At 43.9% G+C, this 18,947-nt stretch overlaps 1 protein-coding gene across 7 annotated transcripts in view; it reads left to right on the top strand.

Moving 5' to 3' along the window:
* Nucleotides 1–113: 113 nt before the first annotated feature.
* Nucleotides 114–18,947, top strand: part of LOC132456219 (tenascin-like) — a 41,161-nt gene continuing 22,327 nt past the window's right edge. For 5 of the 7 annotated variants that reach the window (XM_060050531.1, XM_060050530.1, XM_060050528.1 and 2 more), the window contains exons 1-2: nt 10,430–10,822; nt 17,237–17,809. In XM_060050531.1, coding sequence (XP_059906514.1) covers nt 17,305–17,809 — 505 coding nt within the window. In that variant the 5' untranslated portion in view covers nt 10,430–10,822; nt 17,237–17,304. Of the gene's footprint in view, nt 413–10,428; nt 10,823–17,236; nt 17,810–18,947 lie in introns of those variants that run through there. The other 2 variants (XM_060050526.1, XM_060050527.1) reach the window with 2 other exon arrangements.

Genomic DNA, 18,947 nt, shown 5'->3' with positions numbered 1-18,947 from the left:
TGTCTGGACGCTCTGACCTAATTTGCTCATCCCATAGATTATAATCAGTATTGATTCCTGGTTCCTTTGCTTTGCTGGCTCGGCTCAGCACCCGACGACGGACCCCGGACCCCCCATCCCCCGATGGGCCAGCCATGACGGTCAGCTTTACGCATTCTGCTCATGCCCACACACAAAGTTTCAGCTCTGTCCACTGTGGATTTATCCTTTGAACCACAGAGAGACACTGAACCACAGCACCTGGGGCCCTCTCTCCATGAGGGCAGTGGACAGTTCACCCCGGCCCGGATGTTTCCACAGCTCCTACGTGTGTGAGGCTCCTGGCGTGGCCGTCTGAATGTGGGACGCTTGCTGACAGTTCCTATGACTGCAGGAAACGACCGCGGTGGACTCTACAGACATCCTTGATACAGTAAGTAGATTTACATCTTATTCTTGACCAGAAAGCATGGGAGTTTCCTTCTTTTACTTACATGCACCCTGGCATATCTGAGTAATTCTACAACTGTGATAATAATTAGAGAGAGAGAGAGAAAGAGAGAGAGAGCGAGCGAGAGAGAGAGAGAGAGAGAGAGAGAGAGAGAGAGAGAGAGGGAGGGAGTGAGAGAGAGATAGAGAGAGAGAGAGAGAGAGAGAGAGAGAGAGAGAGGGAGTGAGAGAGAGATAGAGAGAGAGAGAGAGAGAGAGAGAGAGAGAGAGAGAGAGAGAGAGAGAGAGAGAGAGAGAGAGAGAGAGAGAGAGAGAGAGAGAGAGAGAGAGAGAGAGAGAGAGAGAGAGAGAGAGAGAGAGAGAAAACATTTAAGTAAAAAAGAAAGGAAAGGAATTCAAAGCCATTGCATATTAGCTAGAAGGGAAAGAAAGAAATACCAAAATAACAAAAATATCTAGAGAGGGAGAGGGGGAGAGCCGGAGAGAGACAGAGAGAGGGGGACACAAGAGAGAGAGAGAGAGAGAGAGAGAGAGAGAGAGAGAGGGAGAGGGAGAGGGGGAGAGGGGGAGAGAGACAGAGAGAGGGGGACGAGAGAGAGAGAGAGAGAGAGAGAGAGAGAGAGGGAGAGGAGAGGGAGAGGGGAGAGCCGGAGAGAGACAGAGAGGGGGACACAAGAGAGAGAGAGAGAGAGAGAGAGAGAGAGAGAGGGAGAGGGAGAGGGGGAGAGGGGGAGAGAGACAGAAAGAGGGGGACACAAGAGAGAAAGAGAGAGAGAGAGAGAGAGAGAGAGAGAGAGAGAGAGAGAGAGAGAGAGAGAGAGAGAGAGAGAGAGAGGGGGTAAAAAGAGTAATTAAACATTATTTATTTCTTCAAGCAAAACAAATGAGTCCGTCCTTCATGTCTGCAGTCTCTGTTACTCTCCATTCCATCCTTCATTCTCCACTATTTGAGGGGCTGCAGTCGCAGTCTGAGGCAAAAAATAAATGGCTGACATAATGGACCTGTCTGAACAATTAGTGTACAACCCACACAATTGAAATGCTAAATACAGATTAGAAAGAAAAATATCCAAAAATTAATTAACAGGGAAATGTACACCCGACCACACTACACAATACAACCCAAGTCCAACTCCAAATTAGACTATCTCGCGTATAAGTGTAAATTACTGAAAGAATTTTCTTCTTGCTGATTTTCACATACAAACTTGATATCATATTACGCATTTTACATTACATTTACATTTAGGGCATTTAGCAGACGCTTTTATCCAAAGCGACTTACAATAAGTACATTTGTCATAAGAAGTGCAACAATATAGCCTATCGCTGTCGGTACAGAAAGGATGTTCATAGAACCAAGTGCAAGTACAAAGATCGCTAGGCTAACCAATTCCTCGTGTTACAGCAATGATAGCAGCTACTGCAGTTGCTACACAGTTAAGTACTATAATACAATACAATACAACACAATACAATACAGTGTACAATGGTGGCCAGAAGGGGGAGGGTGGCTATGCAGAGTCGAGGTGGACTCTGAACAGGTGATTCTTGAGTATTTTTCGGAAGATAGTGAGCGACTCTGCGGTCCTGAGAGTGGCAGGGAGCTCGTTCCACCACTGAGGTCCCAAAACCGAGAAAAGTTGTGACTTTGCTGAACGGCCTTTGCTAGCTCTTAGCGATGGCGGTACCAGACGTCCAGCTGGGGTAGTTGAGCGGAGGGATCGAGCTGGGGTGTGTGGTTTTAGCAATGCTTGGAGGTAGGCAGGGGCAGTTCCATCGACTTTCTTGTATGCCAGGACCATCGAGACACACATAGTTTTGTTGCATTATCTCTTCTTTTAAAAATCTTCAATTTGGACGGGCTAGCATTGGAACTAGCATCTAGCGACAATGTCTGATTGTGCTTGGTCAAGTCTAGCATACGTTCCAGTGAATAATTCAGTGGTCTTGAAGTGCTCATGGCCCCGGGCCGCCACACGCATCATGTGAAGCTCGGCGATGATGAACAGATCCGGAACCCCCCCCCCCCCCGGGCTCCACATTCGAAGGTTAGGTTGGCATAGTAACAGATTGTTTTGGTTGCATTAGGATTCAGAGTGTTATAAGTGTTTGGAGAGAGCAGACATGTGTTTGGGGGCAGGATGATTATTAAGAGCCTCATTGTTTGTTTCACAGCAGGCATTGGTTTACACCATTTGGGATATAATATTCATGACAAGGATGTTAAACTTTATGTGTGTAGCGTGTTCAGAAAACACGTTTTCTGAACACGTGCTACAACGTTCACGTGAAACAGCAATTATGCTACTTTAATATCTGCTCTAATAAATCTACTCTATTAAATATCTGCGTTAATACAATGATTCCCAGTTTACTGTACAGAGCCATCACCAAACGACCCAGAATCTGTGTAGAACCAAGTTCAACATTTATAGGAAGCATACAAAAGCACTAGTTAATGATAATACTTTGTAAAACTATGTTGTATTTTGTACGTACTGGAGTGCCAGTGAGAGACGTTAGCTTTGCCACATCTTTACAGCTGCACGCCAGAATCCATTTAGGCTCTTTTATAACAGAGGCAGGAGCCCAGTGATTTTTACTGCCTATCTCCTCCATGTTGGCTAACGAGTGGCTAATGGTTACGTCTGAGTCCGCCTCAGATAGTTAGAGGCGGCGGCCCAGACGGTTGGCTTTCAATCTGAAAGGGTTCATTCTTGTAGGATAAGTGACATGTGGTCCGTGCCGGAGTGTATAGCACGCTCAGCCTGCATCGCAGACATCCTCCTTCCTTTGTCAGTGACCGGGGATATGGTTGTCAGCCACATCTCACTGCACAGAGGACAAATAAAAGGTGTTGATTGCTTCAACATTGTGCAATGCATTTTCTCTATCGTTCATCATTTGCTTTAATTGACAACATACAATATCCTGAATGCTTTTGCATTTGTGTTTGCCTTCACAAAATACTCCTAGAATCTCAGACAAATGTGTCTGGGTTTAAAGGTATTCTTTTCTGTTTAAGATATCAACTCCAAGAGCAGCTGTTCAAATCTGTTGAGCATGCATCTTTAGCGTTTTCGTAACCTCTGGCACTTTGTGTTGTATATCCTGACTGATTTCAAGTGAGCTACTTTCTGGGCAGTGGTGATGTGATTATAGCACACAGAGGAGATAGAGGGTCCCTCTGTATAGGCATGCAGCGACGAAGCAATGAGGTCATTTTCCTACGAACAGACAAACAGCATCTAACACTGACTATCAATCACCATGCTAACACTGCTGGGTCACATCCTAAAGGAGGAGATCTATATGCAGACTTTGTGGAGAGGCTCGGCTTCTCGCTCTCAGTAAGATTCCTTTAAAGTTTAAACAATGGCTTATACTCTTCTGTCCTGTTTTTGTTTATGTTTGTTTTTATGCTTGCCATATCCCCTTCGACTAAATATTTAACTTGTTGTCCGGGGTAGTGCTTTCTACCTTAGTGGTAAACAAACACAAACACAGGCGAGGAATGTCCTGCTTTTACACAGGAAAACGTACCTGAAGTTCACCAGATGTCAATGGGTAAATATGTGCATAGCAACATGAATAATAATGACATATATTCAGAGAATATTAGCATAAACTATCATGATCTATCAGTTGATTTGTATTTCTGTTGCTTTAGGGCTCATTAAACATACAGTTCATAGCTCATTCATTTATTTAAAGAACATTCTTTAAAGGGTTATTAAACTAGGACTAAATTTAGAGTATTTAATGGCTGTTAGCAATCAAGCCTGTATATATATAATTATATATATATATATATATATATGTATATATATATATATATATATATATATATATATATATATATATATATATATATATATATATATATATATATATATATATATATACATATATATATATATACATATACACATACTGTATATATATATATATATATATATATGTATATGCAAATATATACATATTGTTTATTGTTAATTGTTTATTGTGGATCCCATTAGTTGTCGCAGAAGCGGCAGACTAGTCTTCCTGGGGTCCAATTAAAATCAGAACATACAAACAATTAATGATCACTCAAATACAGTAAAAGTAGTGACAAAACTACAAATACATAGCAACAGTCAAACAAACAAACATAATTCATTGAGCGCCAAGCCAAGTCAGAGTCCCGAGTTCATATTTAACATAAATAAAAATAGGATTTAATTTGCCTCTTGAATTCCCTCTTCACAGGTATAACACGAATGTGCGAAGGGAGTATATTCCACAAAGAAATGGACCTATAGAAGAGGTAAACACTCACTTTTGATAGACCTATATACATTATATATATATATATATATATATATATATATATATATATATATATGTTATCAGTGCTAAATAAATATTGATACGTGTATATATAACCCCACACATACAGATGTATATTGTACTGATTGTTTTTCACTTAGTGTTGCTGTCTTTGAGTTAATACGGCTAAACTTTTTAACACAGATGGCAGATGGCTTGAAACAATGGCTTTGTTGTTGATATTCACTATTATATTTCTGGTTTTCTTTCCAAGGACAATGTAGCAGTTCCATGAGATGTTGTTTCAAAAGCGCTGACAAGCCGCAGACATTTCAGTCCTCTTTGTTGGCAGGACAGGACAACGGATTGCAAAGCATTAATATGCTCTGTCAACTAAGATATAAGCATCCTGTATTTATTCTAACTTGACGAATTACACTGGGTCCTTCAGCGGCATGGCCGGTATACCGCTGCCAACCGTCTCTATGTCGGTTTGACATTAGTCAACGCACAACACTTCTGAGGTGCGTGTTCTGACCTGTTGGGCTACTTGTGTTCCGAGTATTGTTAATGCTGCTGAGTTTCAGTTGACCGACTGTAAGATTCTTCCCATATTCCCACATTTGAAACAAAACAAAACATGTCCCCTGGACCACTGGGTCAGAGTATCTACGGCAATGGCTGAGAGGGAACCTTTTCAAAGACTTCCACGTTTCTCTACAGCTGGGGATTGTTTAAGCAAATGTTGACTTTATTATTGTACAATAATGAATAAACCTGCTCAGTCCCTTGCCGTTTTCATTCCTTTTATTTCCATTCAGAGAGACCAGAAAGAAAGAGACAGTGGTAACACTGGTTTCTCTTTTTTTGTACACCCACTGGTTTTTCCAGAAGTCTCAGCCCAAGTGACGGCCACAGAGATTCTGCAGCTGTGAGTGTGTGTGAGTGTTTGTGTGTGGTTGTGTCTGGTTGCGTGTGTGTGTGTGTAAGTAGCCACTAACCCAAGCAAGGCTGGGTAGCTCTCTGCTGTGAAGACTTGCCATCTCTCAGGGAAGGGAACAATGTCATCTAATTGGTCGAGGCTCTGGCCTTAGAGAACCGAGAACTGAGGCCATTGGAATGGGAATGCCGATCACCCTCACACTCAAAGCCGCCTCTGTAGGAAACAAGTGATTTTCTCAGATATGTCTCCAGAAGTGTACTTTCAAAATGTATCCGCCCTCAACTGGGAGGTCGTGAAATGGTTTTAGGTTCTAGGTTCAATCCCCAATGTCTACTCTTGAGTGTGATGGAAAATCGACATGTTGTATTGTTTTGGTCTATATGAATTTAAGTTTTGTTGCTATTCTGTGTAATTTTATATAGTGTCTGCCTTCTGCTCTCCTTTTGGGTCATTTAAAGTGTGAACGTTCGAGAGTTGTGTGATGCATTTTATTGCCTGCCTGTTCCTATCTTCTCGTGTGTCATCCCCCAAGCAATGCTTTGAAGTATGGGCCTGTTCCGACACTCTGGCTAGTGTAAACAAAGTCAGAGAGTTACATGGCACGGCCGCCGACCCCACCTTAGCCTCGGGGGGGGGGGAGCTTCAACTGTAAAGATAACAATCTGGTGAACAAAGACTTTTAGTATTGGGGGACCACCCCCTTCAGGACCCAAACTAAGTGAATAAAAACTCATTGATTGGAAGACTCAGTGGACTTCTGCAGCGTACCTTCAGAGAATGAAGTAACACGCAAAGAGAAGCTCCCATCTGAGGCCTCCGATTATTGTAATGTATGCCTGTTATGTTGTTTGTTGGTGCATGTTGTGATGTATCTTTGTTCGTACTTTTATTACAAATATATGACCACTAATTGTCAACAAGTATTGTGTGCTTTTTTGCATCTAAAGATCTCATCTGTCTCAGACGCAATATCTAATAGAGAAATTGTCACGACATGAGTCATTCAGTATGGGAAGTCACTTTGGGAACCAACAACAGAAGAGTTTCTCCTATACACCCCTTCAGAGTACCTCTGAAGGGGTACATGGCTTGGAAGCATATCTTACAGAAGGGGTACATTAGTAAGAAAATAGTTTGAGAACCACTATATGACTAAACATACTTGTTTGTCACACATTGGCTATATCAAAACATTGGGGAGATTGTTTGAAAGACATTCCTACAGCAATTACGCTCTCAAGGTAACAGCCGTTTGATTCAGAGGGACAACAGAAGCACATTTAAGGTGATTTAGTCTCAGCACATCCCTGTAGTGCAAGAGTCTTCTAGGCACTGGTTTTAGTCATGAGACACAAGTGGGAGTGTCAACACAAAACACACGATTAAGACTTAATCCTACCTAATTTGACTCAGTACAGCTCACTGAACGCTAAATCCTTTAATCACTCATTCTGAAGTCAACGTTTCCATCCTCATGATCTGGTGAGACCACGTTCTTATCACATGTGCCCACATGGACACAACACAAACAGAACACATCAGTGTGTTTTTACGTGAGGGTGTCACTCTCCTGGGCAGTCCTGAGGAGTCTGAGACTCGCTCTGAGCCATATTAGTGCATGTTTACTTGAACTGAGTCACATCTGCTCACTGTAACTTCATGATGCCTCTCACTGACTCTGAGGCTGAACGGATGATGAGGACACATCCTTGCATTCTACGCTAACCTCTCTCTCTCTCTCTCTCTCTCTCTCTCTCTCTCTCTCTCTCTCTCTCTCTCTCTCTCTCTCTCTCTCTCTCTCTCTGATGCTGGGTCTCTCTCTCTTTGATGCTGGGTCTCTCTCGCTCTCTTGATCTTGTCTCTATGATGTTGGGATCTCCTTCTCTCTCTCTTGATCTCTCTCTCTATGATGATGGGTCTCTCTTTGGTGAGTTCTCGGGGATCTCTCTCTCTATGATGTTGGGTCTCTCTTTGGTGAGTTCTCGGGGATTTTCTGCCTCAATGTTTGCCTTAACCCGAAAAATAGCCTATAGGACAGCATAGGACACAATTCACAACTCATTTCAAACTCACAACTCATTAACAAACTTCTCTGATGCTGGGTCTCTCTCGCTCTCTTTCTCTCTCCCTCTATGATGCTGGGTCTCTCTCTCTCTCTCTCTCTCTCTCTCTCTCTCTCTCTCTCTCTCTCTCTCTCTCTCTCTCTCTCTCTCTCTCTCTCTAGAAGTAGTAATTTCGTTGTATCTACAGCTACCATGTAAAGCAAGAAATAATGACGGCACCTACCTGACGGCACGGAAAGAAAGGCCGCTGATGATTGTGTCCTTGTGTTGGTTTGGATGTCTGCACAAAGAGACGTACTGCCAGACAAGTGGACAGGCAGCACCATCTGGAACAGAGAGCTTGGGTCAATGTCAATCTCTTTACAAAATCGCTACTGTCTTAACAACCAATAAATATTTATGTGTAGGCTTTCATAACAAGTTGTAAAACAAATGAGTGACGGGATCCAAACTCCCAGAATTCATCCACTTTGCCCGTAGCAAGATGCTCTCAGTAACACTGTTGACTGTTTAGATTAAAGCGATGACATGTTTACTTTACAAAGGAAAGTGTCTCTCTATCAATCTACAAGTATATAAAAAAGTAGAGAAGAAAATATAATAGCAATTGGATGAAAGGTTGAGTTTCAGCATAGTTGCGTATCAGTGTACTAAAGTCTGCCGTGAAATAGAGTCTTGAGAGTGATATCCACATATGGAAGAAAGGTGATTAAAAGTTGGATGCCCACTTGAAGTCTGACCCCTTCCCCCTGGGTGTTTTAACTGACTGGGTCGCTTTAAGGGTGCTATGGTTGCCCTTCCATACAATTCCTCTCCATCTGGTTTTCGTTAAACTCATAAAGATGTCTAACTAAGTGTTGGGCTTCTCAGAATGAGGTGGATTCCTTGTTGAGTTAACATGCTGAGCTACTTTTCTTTCTAAGGCTCATAGCAAATATTAAAGTCATTGATTTTTCATTTATTCTTATATTCTCATGTCTTTAATATTTATTTATTTATGTATTTAACATTGGAGAGCCACACAGGGAGGCCAGCGATGGAATATAATAAAAATCATAGCACCTGGTATACTGTTTTGTATTTAGGTCAAGGTATGTGTCTATGTGTGAAACACATGTCGAACTCTCAGTAAAAAAGAAACTCACATCAAAACTATTCCCTCAGTTCTCCATGTAAAACAGGAGACTAAATCAATATCTCCCCCTTGAAAATGGAAGAAAGTATGTATGTCTTTATGCCTGCAAGGCAAGTTTTTTTAACAAACCGTGAGTGTCATTAATGATTGACATATCTCTGTGAAACAGCTCTTACGATAATCTATACTAGGAATCTTATCCAAGTCATGTTATTGTTTAATCATTTTGTCCTGTAAAGAAGTCTCTGGTATAATAGTGACTATTTGAGATTGTATGTGGTTTAGTGGATAGTTGGTGTTCAGCTAAATTTTTGTACAAAATGTTTAAACGACTGAAACCAGTTTGGGTTTCTCTAGTAAAACTTGACCTTGAGATGGACGGGCAGGCAGGCTGGAGCAGGCGCTTTGTGCTTCAGCTGATTTACTCCTCCTGCACTGCCTCCTCGGAGCCCATGGCTTCACTGAAATGCTCCTCTACGTCCTGTTTCTGTGGATGTAGTGTGAGAACATTCTCATCGCACATGTCAACAATCACAATACAGCACTCAGGTCTTTTGCAACATCAGTTCAGAGTTTGTGAAAATGTTGGTAGTATTTACCCAACAATAAATAAAGTCTTATGACTTTATTGTTTATGTTCGTGGGCAGGGGCGCTCATGGAAAATGCTCTTGAGGCAGAATCTGTATAATTTGGTAATCTCGTTTGTATTGGTAACGGATGTATTAGTGAAGGGGAGAGGTCTATGATCACCCAGAGTGTTATGGTCCTTTAAGGTTTGATTTCGAGAGAGACCGGGTCCTTACACTAAAACCACTTGCCTTTCCCTGTGTTCCAGTTGTTTACCGGATACTGTTTAGTGTGGGTTATAACAGTACAGTATAGTTAATTCACAAAGTGAGCGAGACCACATATCCTTTATGAAAATTACTGTTATTTCTCTCCACATTTTGACGTTACATGTCAATATGAAGCAGGTTCCATAAGCTTTGAATGGTAGACCAGCCCTTTTTTTAAAATGAAGGTGTATTCAACGCACAGGGCATCCTTCTGCCATCCTGTTACCTGCCTCTTCCTGGCGTTTCCCATCCATTTCTCTCTCCATTCCTCCTCCAACGTTACTCACTGTTTCCCTCTGTCATCATTTGTGTGCCATGACCCCATAACAACGGCCCCTAGACTAGCCTCCACAACGCTGTGGTGGAATCTGCGTGTGCGTCGGGGAGAGAGGGAGAGGAGGAGGGGGTGGGGGAGAGCGGAAGAGGAGGAGGGGGTGGGGGAGAGAAGGAGAAGAGGAGGGGTAGGGGGAGAGAGAGAGAAGGAGGGGGTGGGAGAGCGGGAGAGGAGGAGGGGGTGGGGGAGAGAAGGAGAAGAGGAGGGGTAGGGGGAGAGAGAGAGAAGAGAGGGAGGGGAGGATGGGGGAGTAAGAGAGAGAAGGGGGGGGGTGGGAGAGAGGGAGAGGAGGATGGAGTGGGGGAGAGAGGGAGAGGAGGACAGGATGGGGGGGGGGGGGGGATATGGAGCGTCGGCTATTTAAGGGTTGAGTCTGCATCTGGGGGTCCGAGCTGCACTGGACTCCTCACACTTTAAAAAGACATTTTCCCCTCCTCACAGCCTGCCTTTTTGCTCTCCCTCTCTCCCTCTCTCTCACACTCTCTCTCTCTCTCTGTCCCTCGCTCTCGTTGGCTGCCAGGCTCTCTGCACAGTGCCAGGGAGAAGGGTCTCCAGGAGCCAACGCTGACGAGAGGAGACAAAGAAAAATAGAGGAGGAAAGGAAAGGAAACAGAGAATATTTTATTTTTCTCCTCCATGAAGCGGTGACACCAGATATCATAGTTATAACTCAGAACCCATGCAGTTGGCTGAGGGGGGGACTCGCAGAAAGAGCGCCACCTCACCTGTGGAGACTTGTGAAGCCCGGTAGATTGACGCAGCAGCAGGTAAGTCACAGGGCAGGTTGTGATGTGGAAGATGTTGTTCAGAGGTGCAGGAAAGCAAAAGGACCTTAAGCTCATTTGAATGAATCCATGGACTTCTACGCAGGGTCGTGATTGTTATGTAATCATTCACTTTAGGGATGCATGTTTTACATTCACTATTCATCGAAGCAAAAATTCACAACATCAAAACATCTTTATTCTGAATATTTAATTAGCGTAGCTTTTATCAACACTCGCTGTTGTACAATGCTTGCGGCCACTCCACTGCAGCCAGTTGATTGGTCTGCAGGGCGACGACTTTCTGAGAGTACTGGACGGATGTATGAAGTGACTCCTGGCTGCTGGGAGGAATGAATCACAGCCCGTCGGGGGAAACGGGCTCGATGCGATGACTGACTACTGGGGGACCCGGCATATGGAGGAGCTATTCACTGCCTTGCTCGGCTGCCTGAGAGAATATGCCGCCACAGAGCGCCCTGCCAAAAGGGATTTTCCAAATGTATCAAAGTGAATCAAAAAAAAGTCAGTTTTATTTTGTGTGCATGCGTTTGTGGTTCTGTGTGTATGCGTGCATTTTGGTGTGTGCGTGTGTGTGTGTGTGTGTGTGGTTCTACATGGTAGTGTATGCGTGTGGGTTTCTCTGCATGCATTATGTATGTGTGTGTGTATTCTATTGCCTCCGTGTGTGTGCTGGAGCAAAAGATGGTGTGGTTTGTCGGATCTTGGCACCTTTAGTGTCTTGGCACTTTTTGTGCTAGTGTGTGTGTGTGTGTGTGTGTGTGTGTGTGTGTGTGTGTGTGTGTGTGTGTGTGTGTGTGTGTGTGTGTGTGTGTGTGTGTGTGTGTGTGTGTGTGTGTGTATTCATGGGTGTAAGTATGTTTTCATGGGTGTGGATGTGTCTGTGTGTGTGTTTTCATGTCTCTCTGTGTGTGCTGGATCCTGCCAGTGTACTGCTGTGTGTGTGTGTGTGTGTGTGTGTGTGTGTGTGTGTGTGTGTGTGTGTGTGTGTGTGTGTGTGTGTGTGTGTGTGTGTGTGTGTGTGTGTGTGTGTGTGTGTGTGTGTGTGTGTGTGTGCGCGCGCCTTTGTACGTACGTGCGTGTGTGTGTGTGTGGGTATGTGAAAGTGTTAAGTAAAGTCTGGACTTGCATGATTATCCAGGTGTCTTCTTAGATTGGCTGTCCAGCGAATTATAGTTTTACTATGGCCAATGCAATCAAGTTGACTTTTCCATTAGAACATTTTAATAAATTATGGAAATGTTGGTTCAGTTGAAGGTGATTCAATCCTTCATTTGATCTTTCTTTTGGTAGGTTCACAAATTGCGATAGATACTCATATGAATAATACATCACTCATAGCATTCCCGAATCTGTTCACAAGATGACCCCATACATGGCAAAGGAAATTGCAAACTTGACCTCATATAATTCATAATCGTCATAAATAATGTAGGTTTCACTTTGCATCATTGTTACTTTCTTTGCACTGCACCGTCACTACGGGGATGTTGTTATATGTTATCTTGTATCTGTTCTTAACATTATGGGTTTTGTTGAGAATAAGGGTCGGCCTCTTTTCTGTCTGTGCCCTGGGGGACGGGGGGAGTAAGGGTTAGGGTTAGGGTAAGGGGGGGGGGGGGGGGGTAGTTACAGTCCCATAGGGGTTTACCGGCCATATATTCCATTCCATTGATTGTTACTTTCGTAAAGAATGTATAGGGTGATCTATAGAAACTACTTGCAATGCGTTGTGAATAAATGATTTCTACAACAGTTTTGTAGCGTCTACCGTCTGACTCTCTCTTAATTATTCGTAGCGGGAGACCTCATTTTCGTTCCTGACGTAAAACATGAGGAAAACGTTAAAGCTCTCAATGAGCTGTTGCCCGTTCTATTCTATCCGGTAACTGTTCCCACCAGGAGCCTCGCCGTATGGATTCTTTCTCCGCTGCTCCTGATTGCTTCCAGCTGGTCCAGGTGCGTTAAGAGCTGCCCTCTTTCCTTTGCCATTGATAGCAAAAAAATGCACCAGGATGGAGACAGAGAGAAAACTGAGACCGGACCGATGAGTTGATGATTGATTGTCCCTGTCCGGCTGTGAGGCGGGAGTCTCAGACAGACCGATGAGAGGCCCAGACACAGTTGTAGAAGAGGCACGGCAGACATTTCAGCAGTTGTATTGTTCACATGAAATATAGGTTGTATATATTGCTTCACAGAATATACCAGTTACTAGTTATCTGTGTGTTTGTGTTATTGTGTGTAAAGCTTGTGAAAGCACTGCTTTAAATTGCATGAAAAAATAGCTGACTGGGACAGAAATTATTTTCCGAAAGACCGCTAAGTCGAAGTCACTTTACAGGCACGAAGGTCACTTATGCCTCTTTTCCATTGACAGTACCAGCCACGCTACTCGCCACGACTTAGCGTGGCATGAGTTGGTTTGGTTCCAGGCACGTTGTGTTTCCATCTAGAATAAAGTACCTCTTTAGTAGGGGCGGGTCGTCATAGCTGACATGCGCAAAACTGTAGGGACGTACTTATCCATGTGAAACAGAAACAGACAGGGCTACACACAGGAGCGTCTCCACCTGTCACGGTCCACGGCATGTTCTTGCGCGCTGATGCACGTTGATCGAAACCCAAGGAAAGGTGGGCTAAGTCGAGGCGAGTTGAGCGGGTACTGTCGGTGGAAAAGGGGCATTAAAGTCCTAAGCCGAGAAGTCAGATGACATTTTTTGAACATCTTTCATTATGGCTGGCTCAGATTACACGATTCACATGTCACACTATATGATCACAGAGCCAGGAAATCGGGCCTTGTCTCGTCGGAAGACTGGCCAGACTACAAGATTCGAGGGTGTGATGCTCTGTACTTTGTATCATTCACGTTTGCAAGATATTTAGAAAATCTAAGGTTTAGGATTGACATAAATATTTTTTACATTTTTGTCATAAAGGTTCCAGTAGTTTTTATATCTGCTCAATGCATCAACTCCTCACAGTAGTTGCATTGCGCGGGACATGAGCTGTACAAAGTACCTGCAGCAACAACTTAGCCTAGCAACAGAGCGTCAACAATGGATCCCGAGTACCTAGCACTAGACATTATGCTGGCGGTTTGAGGTTTGTGATATGATAGCTAGCTAGCTAGTTATGATAGCTATTAGCACGTCAACAGCTGTTGGCTCCAAACTTACCGGGTGGGTCAAGGCCGTCGGCTATTTCTCGCCAGGCTGTATCCTTTCACCCTATCATGGAACTCCTTTGTGGACACGTCGAAAATACAGGGGACGTTGCTGCCACATTTCAACCAAAGTTTTCTCCATTATGTTGTTCCATTTTCTCTTGTTTTCTTTATTAGCATTCTTCTTCTTGCTATTATTTTTTGTAGTAGTTACTGTGTACTCAGCATAGTGCAGTGAAGTCAGTTGGTAAACACTGCACGTAAGCTCCAGCTGTTCGTGGGGTTCCCTCATGCAACTGGGGGCGGGGCTCCCTCATGTCAACAATGGATACGTCATGGGATTCCCCAAAAAATTCTGACATGCCAAACTTTTGGTCGTGGGGTTTTCGTACGTCGCAGACGAAAACATTGCAGATCGCAAGCATGTCACATTACAACACCTCGTCTCATCGCCGACCTTTCAAAATCGTGTGCGGCTCGCAAATTTGTCTGCGACGAACGAATCGGGGCAGAATCGGGCTCAAATTGTGTAGTCTGAACCAGCTATGTAGTCTGACATCCCCATACAAATGTATTGAAAAACTGCCATAATCTGGAACCTCTTCAATAGTTTTCAATTTCCAAGGGCCTCTACCCGCGGGCGCAGACCAAAATTCCTCAACCAATCGTAACAACGAGACGGATGATGGGCTCTGACCGCCGTTTTTTTTTTTGATCTTCCTTCTCACCAAAAGCTTTAAGTTCAGTCGTTTGTTCTTCTTTTAGTGAAAACATACCATCCAGTTGTTTAATTTTGCCCTGATAGCGGAATCAACAGACCGTTCTACATCAGCAGCAGCCATCTTTTGTTGTCCCTCTTCAGTGCTTCTCTGCCCCGTTATCGTGTTTATCTCGCCTCTTATTGGATAAACGGCTGTGATTGGTCGGTCTATCTCATACCAGGCAAAAATATTTTTGTAAGGGAGGGTAGACCTCAGCAGAACTAATTTGCAGAGTAAATGAAACATGAGCTTGAAAGATTTGGCTAGTTCCTAGGCTTCGTCGGGGCAGGACTTACCAAAGAGTCGGAGCGATGTCACGCTGGCGAGGGTACAAACATGGAAGATGGCGGCATAGTTGACAATAGAGCAATGTAATTGCACAAAATACTTGTCCGTTTAACACAAGCGCAGGTATGTGTCATAACTACATAATAAGTCTGTATAACAGAAGTAAACAATTACATTTTTGGGCTCAAATATATGAAAAGAAATACCTAAATTGAAAAAAAAATCGTGTCTACATCACTGTATTGAAGTAATTTTATAGAATCAGCATTTGAGCAAAACTAATTTGTTGGAACTTTACGATAAATCGGAATCTTACATTATGGGTGTTTGGACGCAATCTTACTTACAAACTTTATTACTCTGCTAGGAAGTGCAGCAATTCCACTGTTGGAATATCTTCACACTTAATTCACTTGAACGGTGGGAATGTATCTGTGTCAGCAGAAATTACCCAAGGTCCAATGGTGATGGCCAAGTAGAGTATGCAAAGCTCCACCATTCATTTGTTCTAGTGTTAGAGAGCATAATGCCGGCCTGGTCTGGACACATCACGCCCACCTCTTTCTCCTTCTGCTACTCAACTAAACAGATGTCTTTCGTCCATGGCCAACATTCCCAGTTAGTCTTTTCCAGGTGGGAAAGTTCCCTCTTCCCTGCCAGCTATGAGGGAAAATAATACAGTTCAGGCAATTCTGGATTATAAATTAAGGATCCCATTTTGTGTATTTCGATCCCCTGTCCAAATTGTCTCTTCAAGTCCCATGGCGATGTCCTCGGTCAACCCCGGGTTCACCTCCCCAATACATGCTTCAGACGGGAGAGCAGCAGCCACCGGATCGTATTTGAGTACGCTGGTGTAACGTCTGTAAATGTCAAAGACAATATAACAAGACAAATATAACTAATATTCTTGGATTTTGTCCTAATTTTTTGGTCCTCCCTGTTGGGCAAACCTCAAGACTATAAATTATCCTTCTTTAGTTGCAAAAAGGCTTCTGATCTATAGGAACACCCTAAACACATTGGAAGGTTTTGTTTCCCTCAGTTTCTTACATCTCCAACCTTGGCCTTCTATAGCGCACATCATATGGGACAAACCCGTGAAACATGAGCTCCGCTTTATCATTTCGCTTCCATAGAGCAGGACAAGATGTAGAACTGGTCCGGCCCTTGGACTTTAGAAAAAGGAAGGCAACTAAGTTGTTGTGGCTTAATGGCTTTGACCCTGGAGATCTTTGTAATCAGTGGCCAATGGTAGTGAGGGACAGGACTGGAAGGAGAAGAATAGGTCATTATCATACCCATAGAAGGTTGGACGCTGTTCAATACGAATATTACGACCCTACAGCTAGGCATTTCTATTGTAGGGATTACTGAGGAGCCATGCTGCTAAGTCCATTCAGGGGATATTCAAAAGTTCCCTTATTTTTCCTGCTCTCCCACGCTGAGGAAAAGGTTCTGATTCATCCTTGCGTTTCTACCACAAATGATAGAGTTCCAGTCTCTGGGTTATGAGGTAATCTGAGTCTGGGGGAACGACCACTCAGGAGACAATAAAGCGTTAATACAGGAATTCACCACATCACAAAAGAAACACAGCAATATGTGATGCACACTCACTTTAACTCTGACATTCATTTTGTATCTTTGCCATTTTCTTTTACGTTTTGCTCTTGTCTCGTGCTTTCCTCTCAGAGTGCTCACATGACTATGAATGCAGTCGTAAGCGCTCTGAGTCGGGGTCTTAGTGCTTACATTCTATCTCCATGCTGTGCTATGATTTAGAATGGTGTCAGTATGTCCCGTAGAGAACCTAATGAAAAGCAGATCCTATAAAGCATGTCTAGGACATATGAAGAATAGCAGAGTGACAGCATGGTATGTTCTTGGAAAATAGGAGTCCGATACGGCCCTTTGTGGACATCTGATGACATTCACCATTAACTATTATACATTATGCATAAGTAATACACTTTATTCAATTTGGTTTAAACTTGTCTATTGAGGCTATTATCACCATTAAAATATCTGTACTTGAATTTAGCTGTCTGTCAAACAGAGTTCAGAGTTACATTGTATTGCTTATCGGTACAAAGGACAACATTTCTATCGGCTACTATATGTAGGCCAACCATATCGGTAGTTTGATCGATGATGTCTTTTCTGTTTGATTCAAAGGTCCTCCTACATTAACCAGGACCGGTTCGTAGTCTTCCAACTACCCCTTCCCAGTGACTTCTTCCAGCATGGGTCCAAACAGCCTGGGCCTCAGCGTCCCCCTCCTGACCGCTCTGCTGAGCATGGCCGGCGCCGGGCTGGTCCAGCGGACCATCAGGCATCGGCGGGAGTCCCTGGCGCCCACCGTGCGCGACAACCTCACCCTCCCTAACTCGGGTCAGCCCGTGGTCTTCAACCACGTGTACAACATCAACGTGCCCGCCAGCTCCGTGTGCTCTGTGGACCTGGACTCCCCGGGCAGCTCCGAGCTGGAACCCCTGGAGTCGGCAGACGGCCCCGCCTCCGCCGGGCTGAGCACCACCGAGCACACTCTGGACCAGGAGAACCAGATCGTATTCACCCACCGCATCAACGTGCCACGGCAGGCGTGCGGCTGCGCCGACGCCGATGCGGGCGGACTCCCGGAGCTGAAGGCGCTGCTGAGCCGTCTGGAGATGCTGGAGGCGGAGGTGTCCACGCTGCGACACCAGTGTGGCGGCGGCGATGCGGGCTGCTGCACCGCGCAGGTCACAGGTACGCACCGCGCCTGTTGGTTTGTTATGCACGGTCAATCGGCTTAAACAATATGTTTCTGAATACAAATAAATCCTTAATTTGGAGGAGAAGTTTAATTTAATGAAATATTGGTTGACGTATGAGTGATTCCAATGAGGTTTACTTGAATGATATAGGTTCAGTTTCATTTGGATACTTAGTCAGTGACATCACGTTTAATGGATGGATTTTAACTCTTAAGATGTTTAAGGCCCATTTTGTCTCCCAGACTTTTAGTAAATTGCCCTCATCTGTAGGGGAACATTTCTGTCAGTGTGTGTGGCCTCATGTGCCTTCACACTTTCTCTTCTAGTTGTTTTTTGGTTTATTGGTCCAACAGGCATTACGAGCCATTTGTAATCATTTACTGTAAAACATTTTATAAGAGTTTGTTACGGTGGGAAGCCTTGTTACTTGGTATGGCCTTCATGCAACCACCCAAGTGAATGGATGCACTCATGAATGAACGAATGAATGAATTTGATGAATAAGTGACCGTGATAGATGATGGTTGCGTCTTGTGGACCGAAGTAGGTTAGTGTCCTGAGGCAGTCCCTGGTTTCTGGGTTAGAGTTTCGCTTGTAGCTCTTCAACGGCATTCATTTACTGGCCATGTGGTTATGCTGTGTGTCCTTCTTAATGGATTGTATTGTGATGGACATGTAGCTGGCGCTTTAGATGAGTGCAGCGACATTTTACAATGTTGTTTTATAAACAAGATACTACTCCAAACAGAGTTGGGTAGGTGATGATCATCTAAAACTTAATCTCAGACCTATTTACTAGGTTATAGCAGGACTACTTGTCCAGCAGTCCTACTACGTTATATCAGAGCTTCTTATCCAGCAGTCCGACTGTGTTATAGCAGAACGTCTGATCCAGCAGTCCTACTGTGTTACAGCAGAACTTCTGATCCAGCATTCCTACTGTGTTACGGCATAACTTCTGTGAGAAGACGGCACAGAGCCTGGGCAGGAAACCAAAAACTGAAAGCGGCGGAGTTACGCCTTGCATCCTGTTAAGTTACAGAGATATTCTAAATAAGAAAATGAATTTGACTGGATGTAGCTTTCAGTATGGGACTTTAATGTCAGTGGCATGTCTACAGTGGCCAATC

Source organism: Gadus macrocephalus, chromosome 4, assembly GCF_031168955.1.
Source record: "Gadus macrocephalus chromosome 4, ASM3116895v1".
In the NCBI taxonomy this organism is placed as follows: domain Eukaryota; kingdom Metazoa; phylum Chordata; class Actinopteri; order Gadiformes; family Gadidae; genus Gadus; species Gadus macrocephalus.
This window is presented reverse-complemented; position numbering and strand designations above follow the sequence as displayed.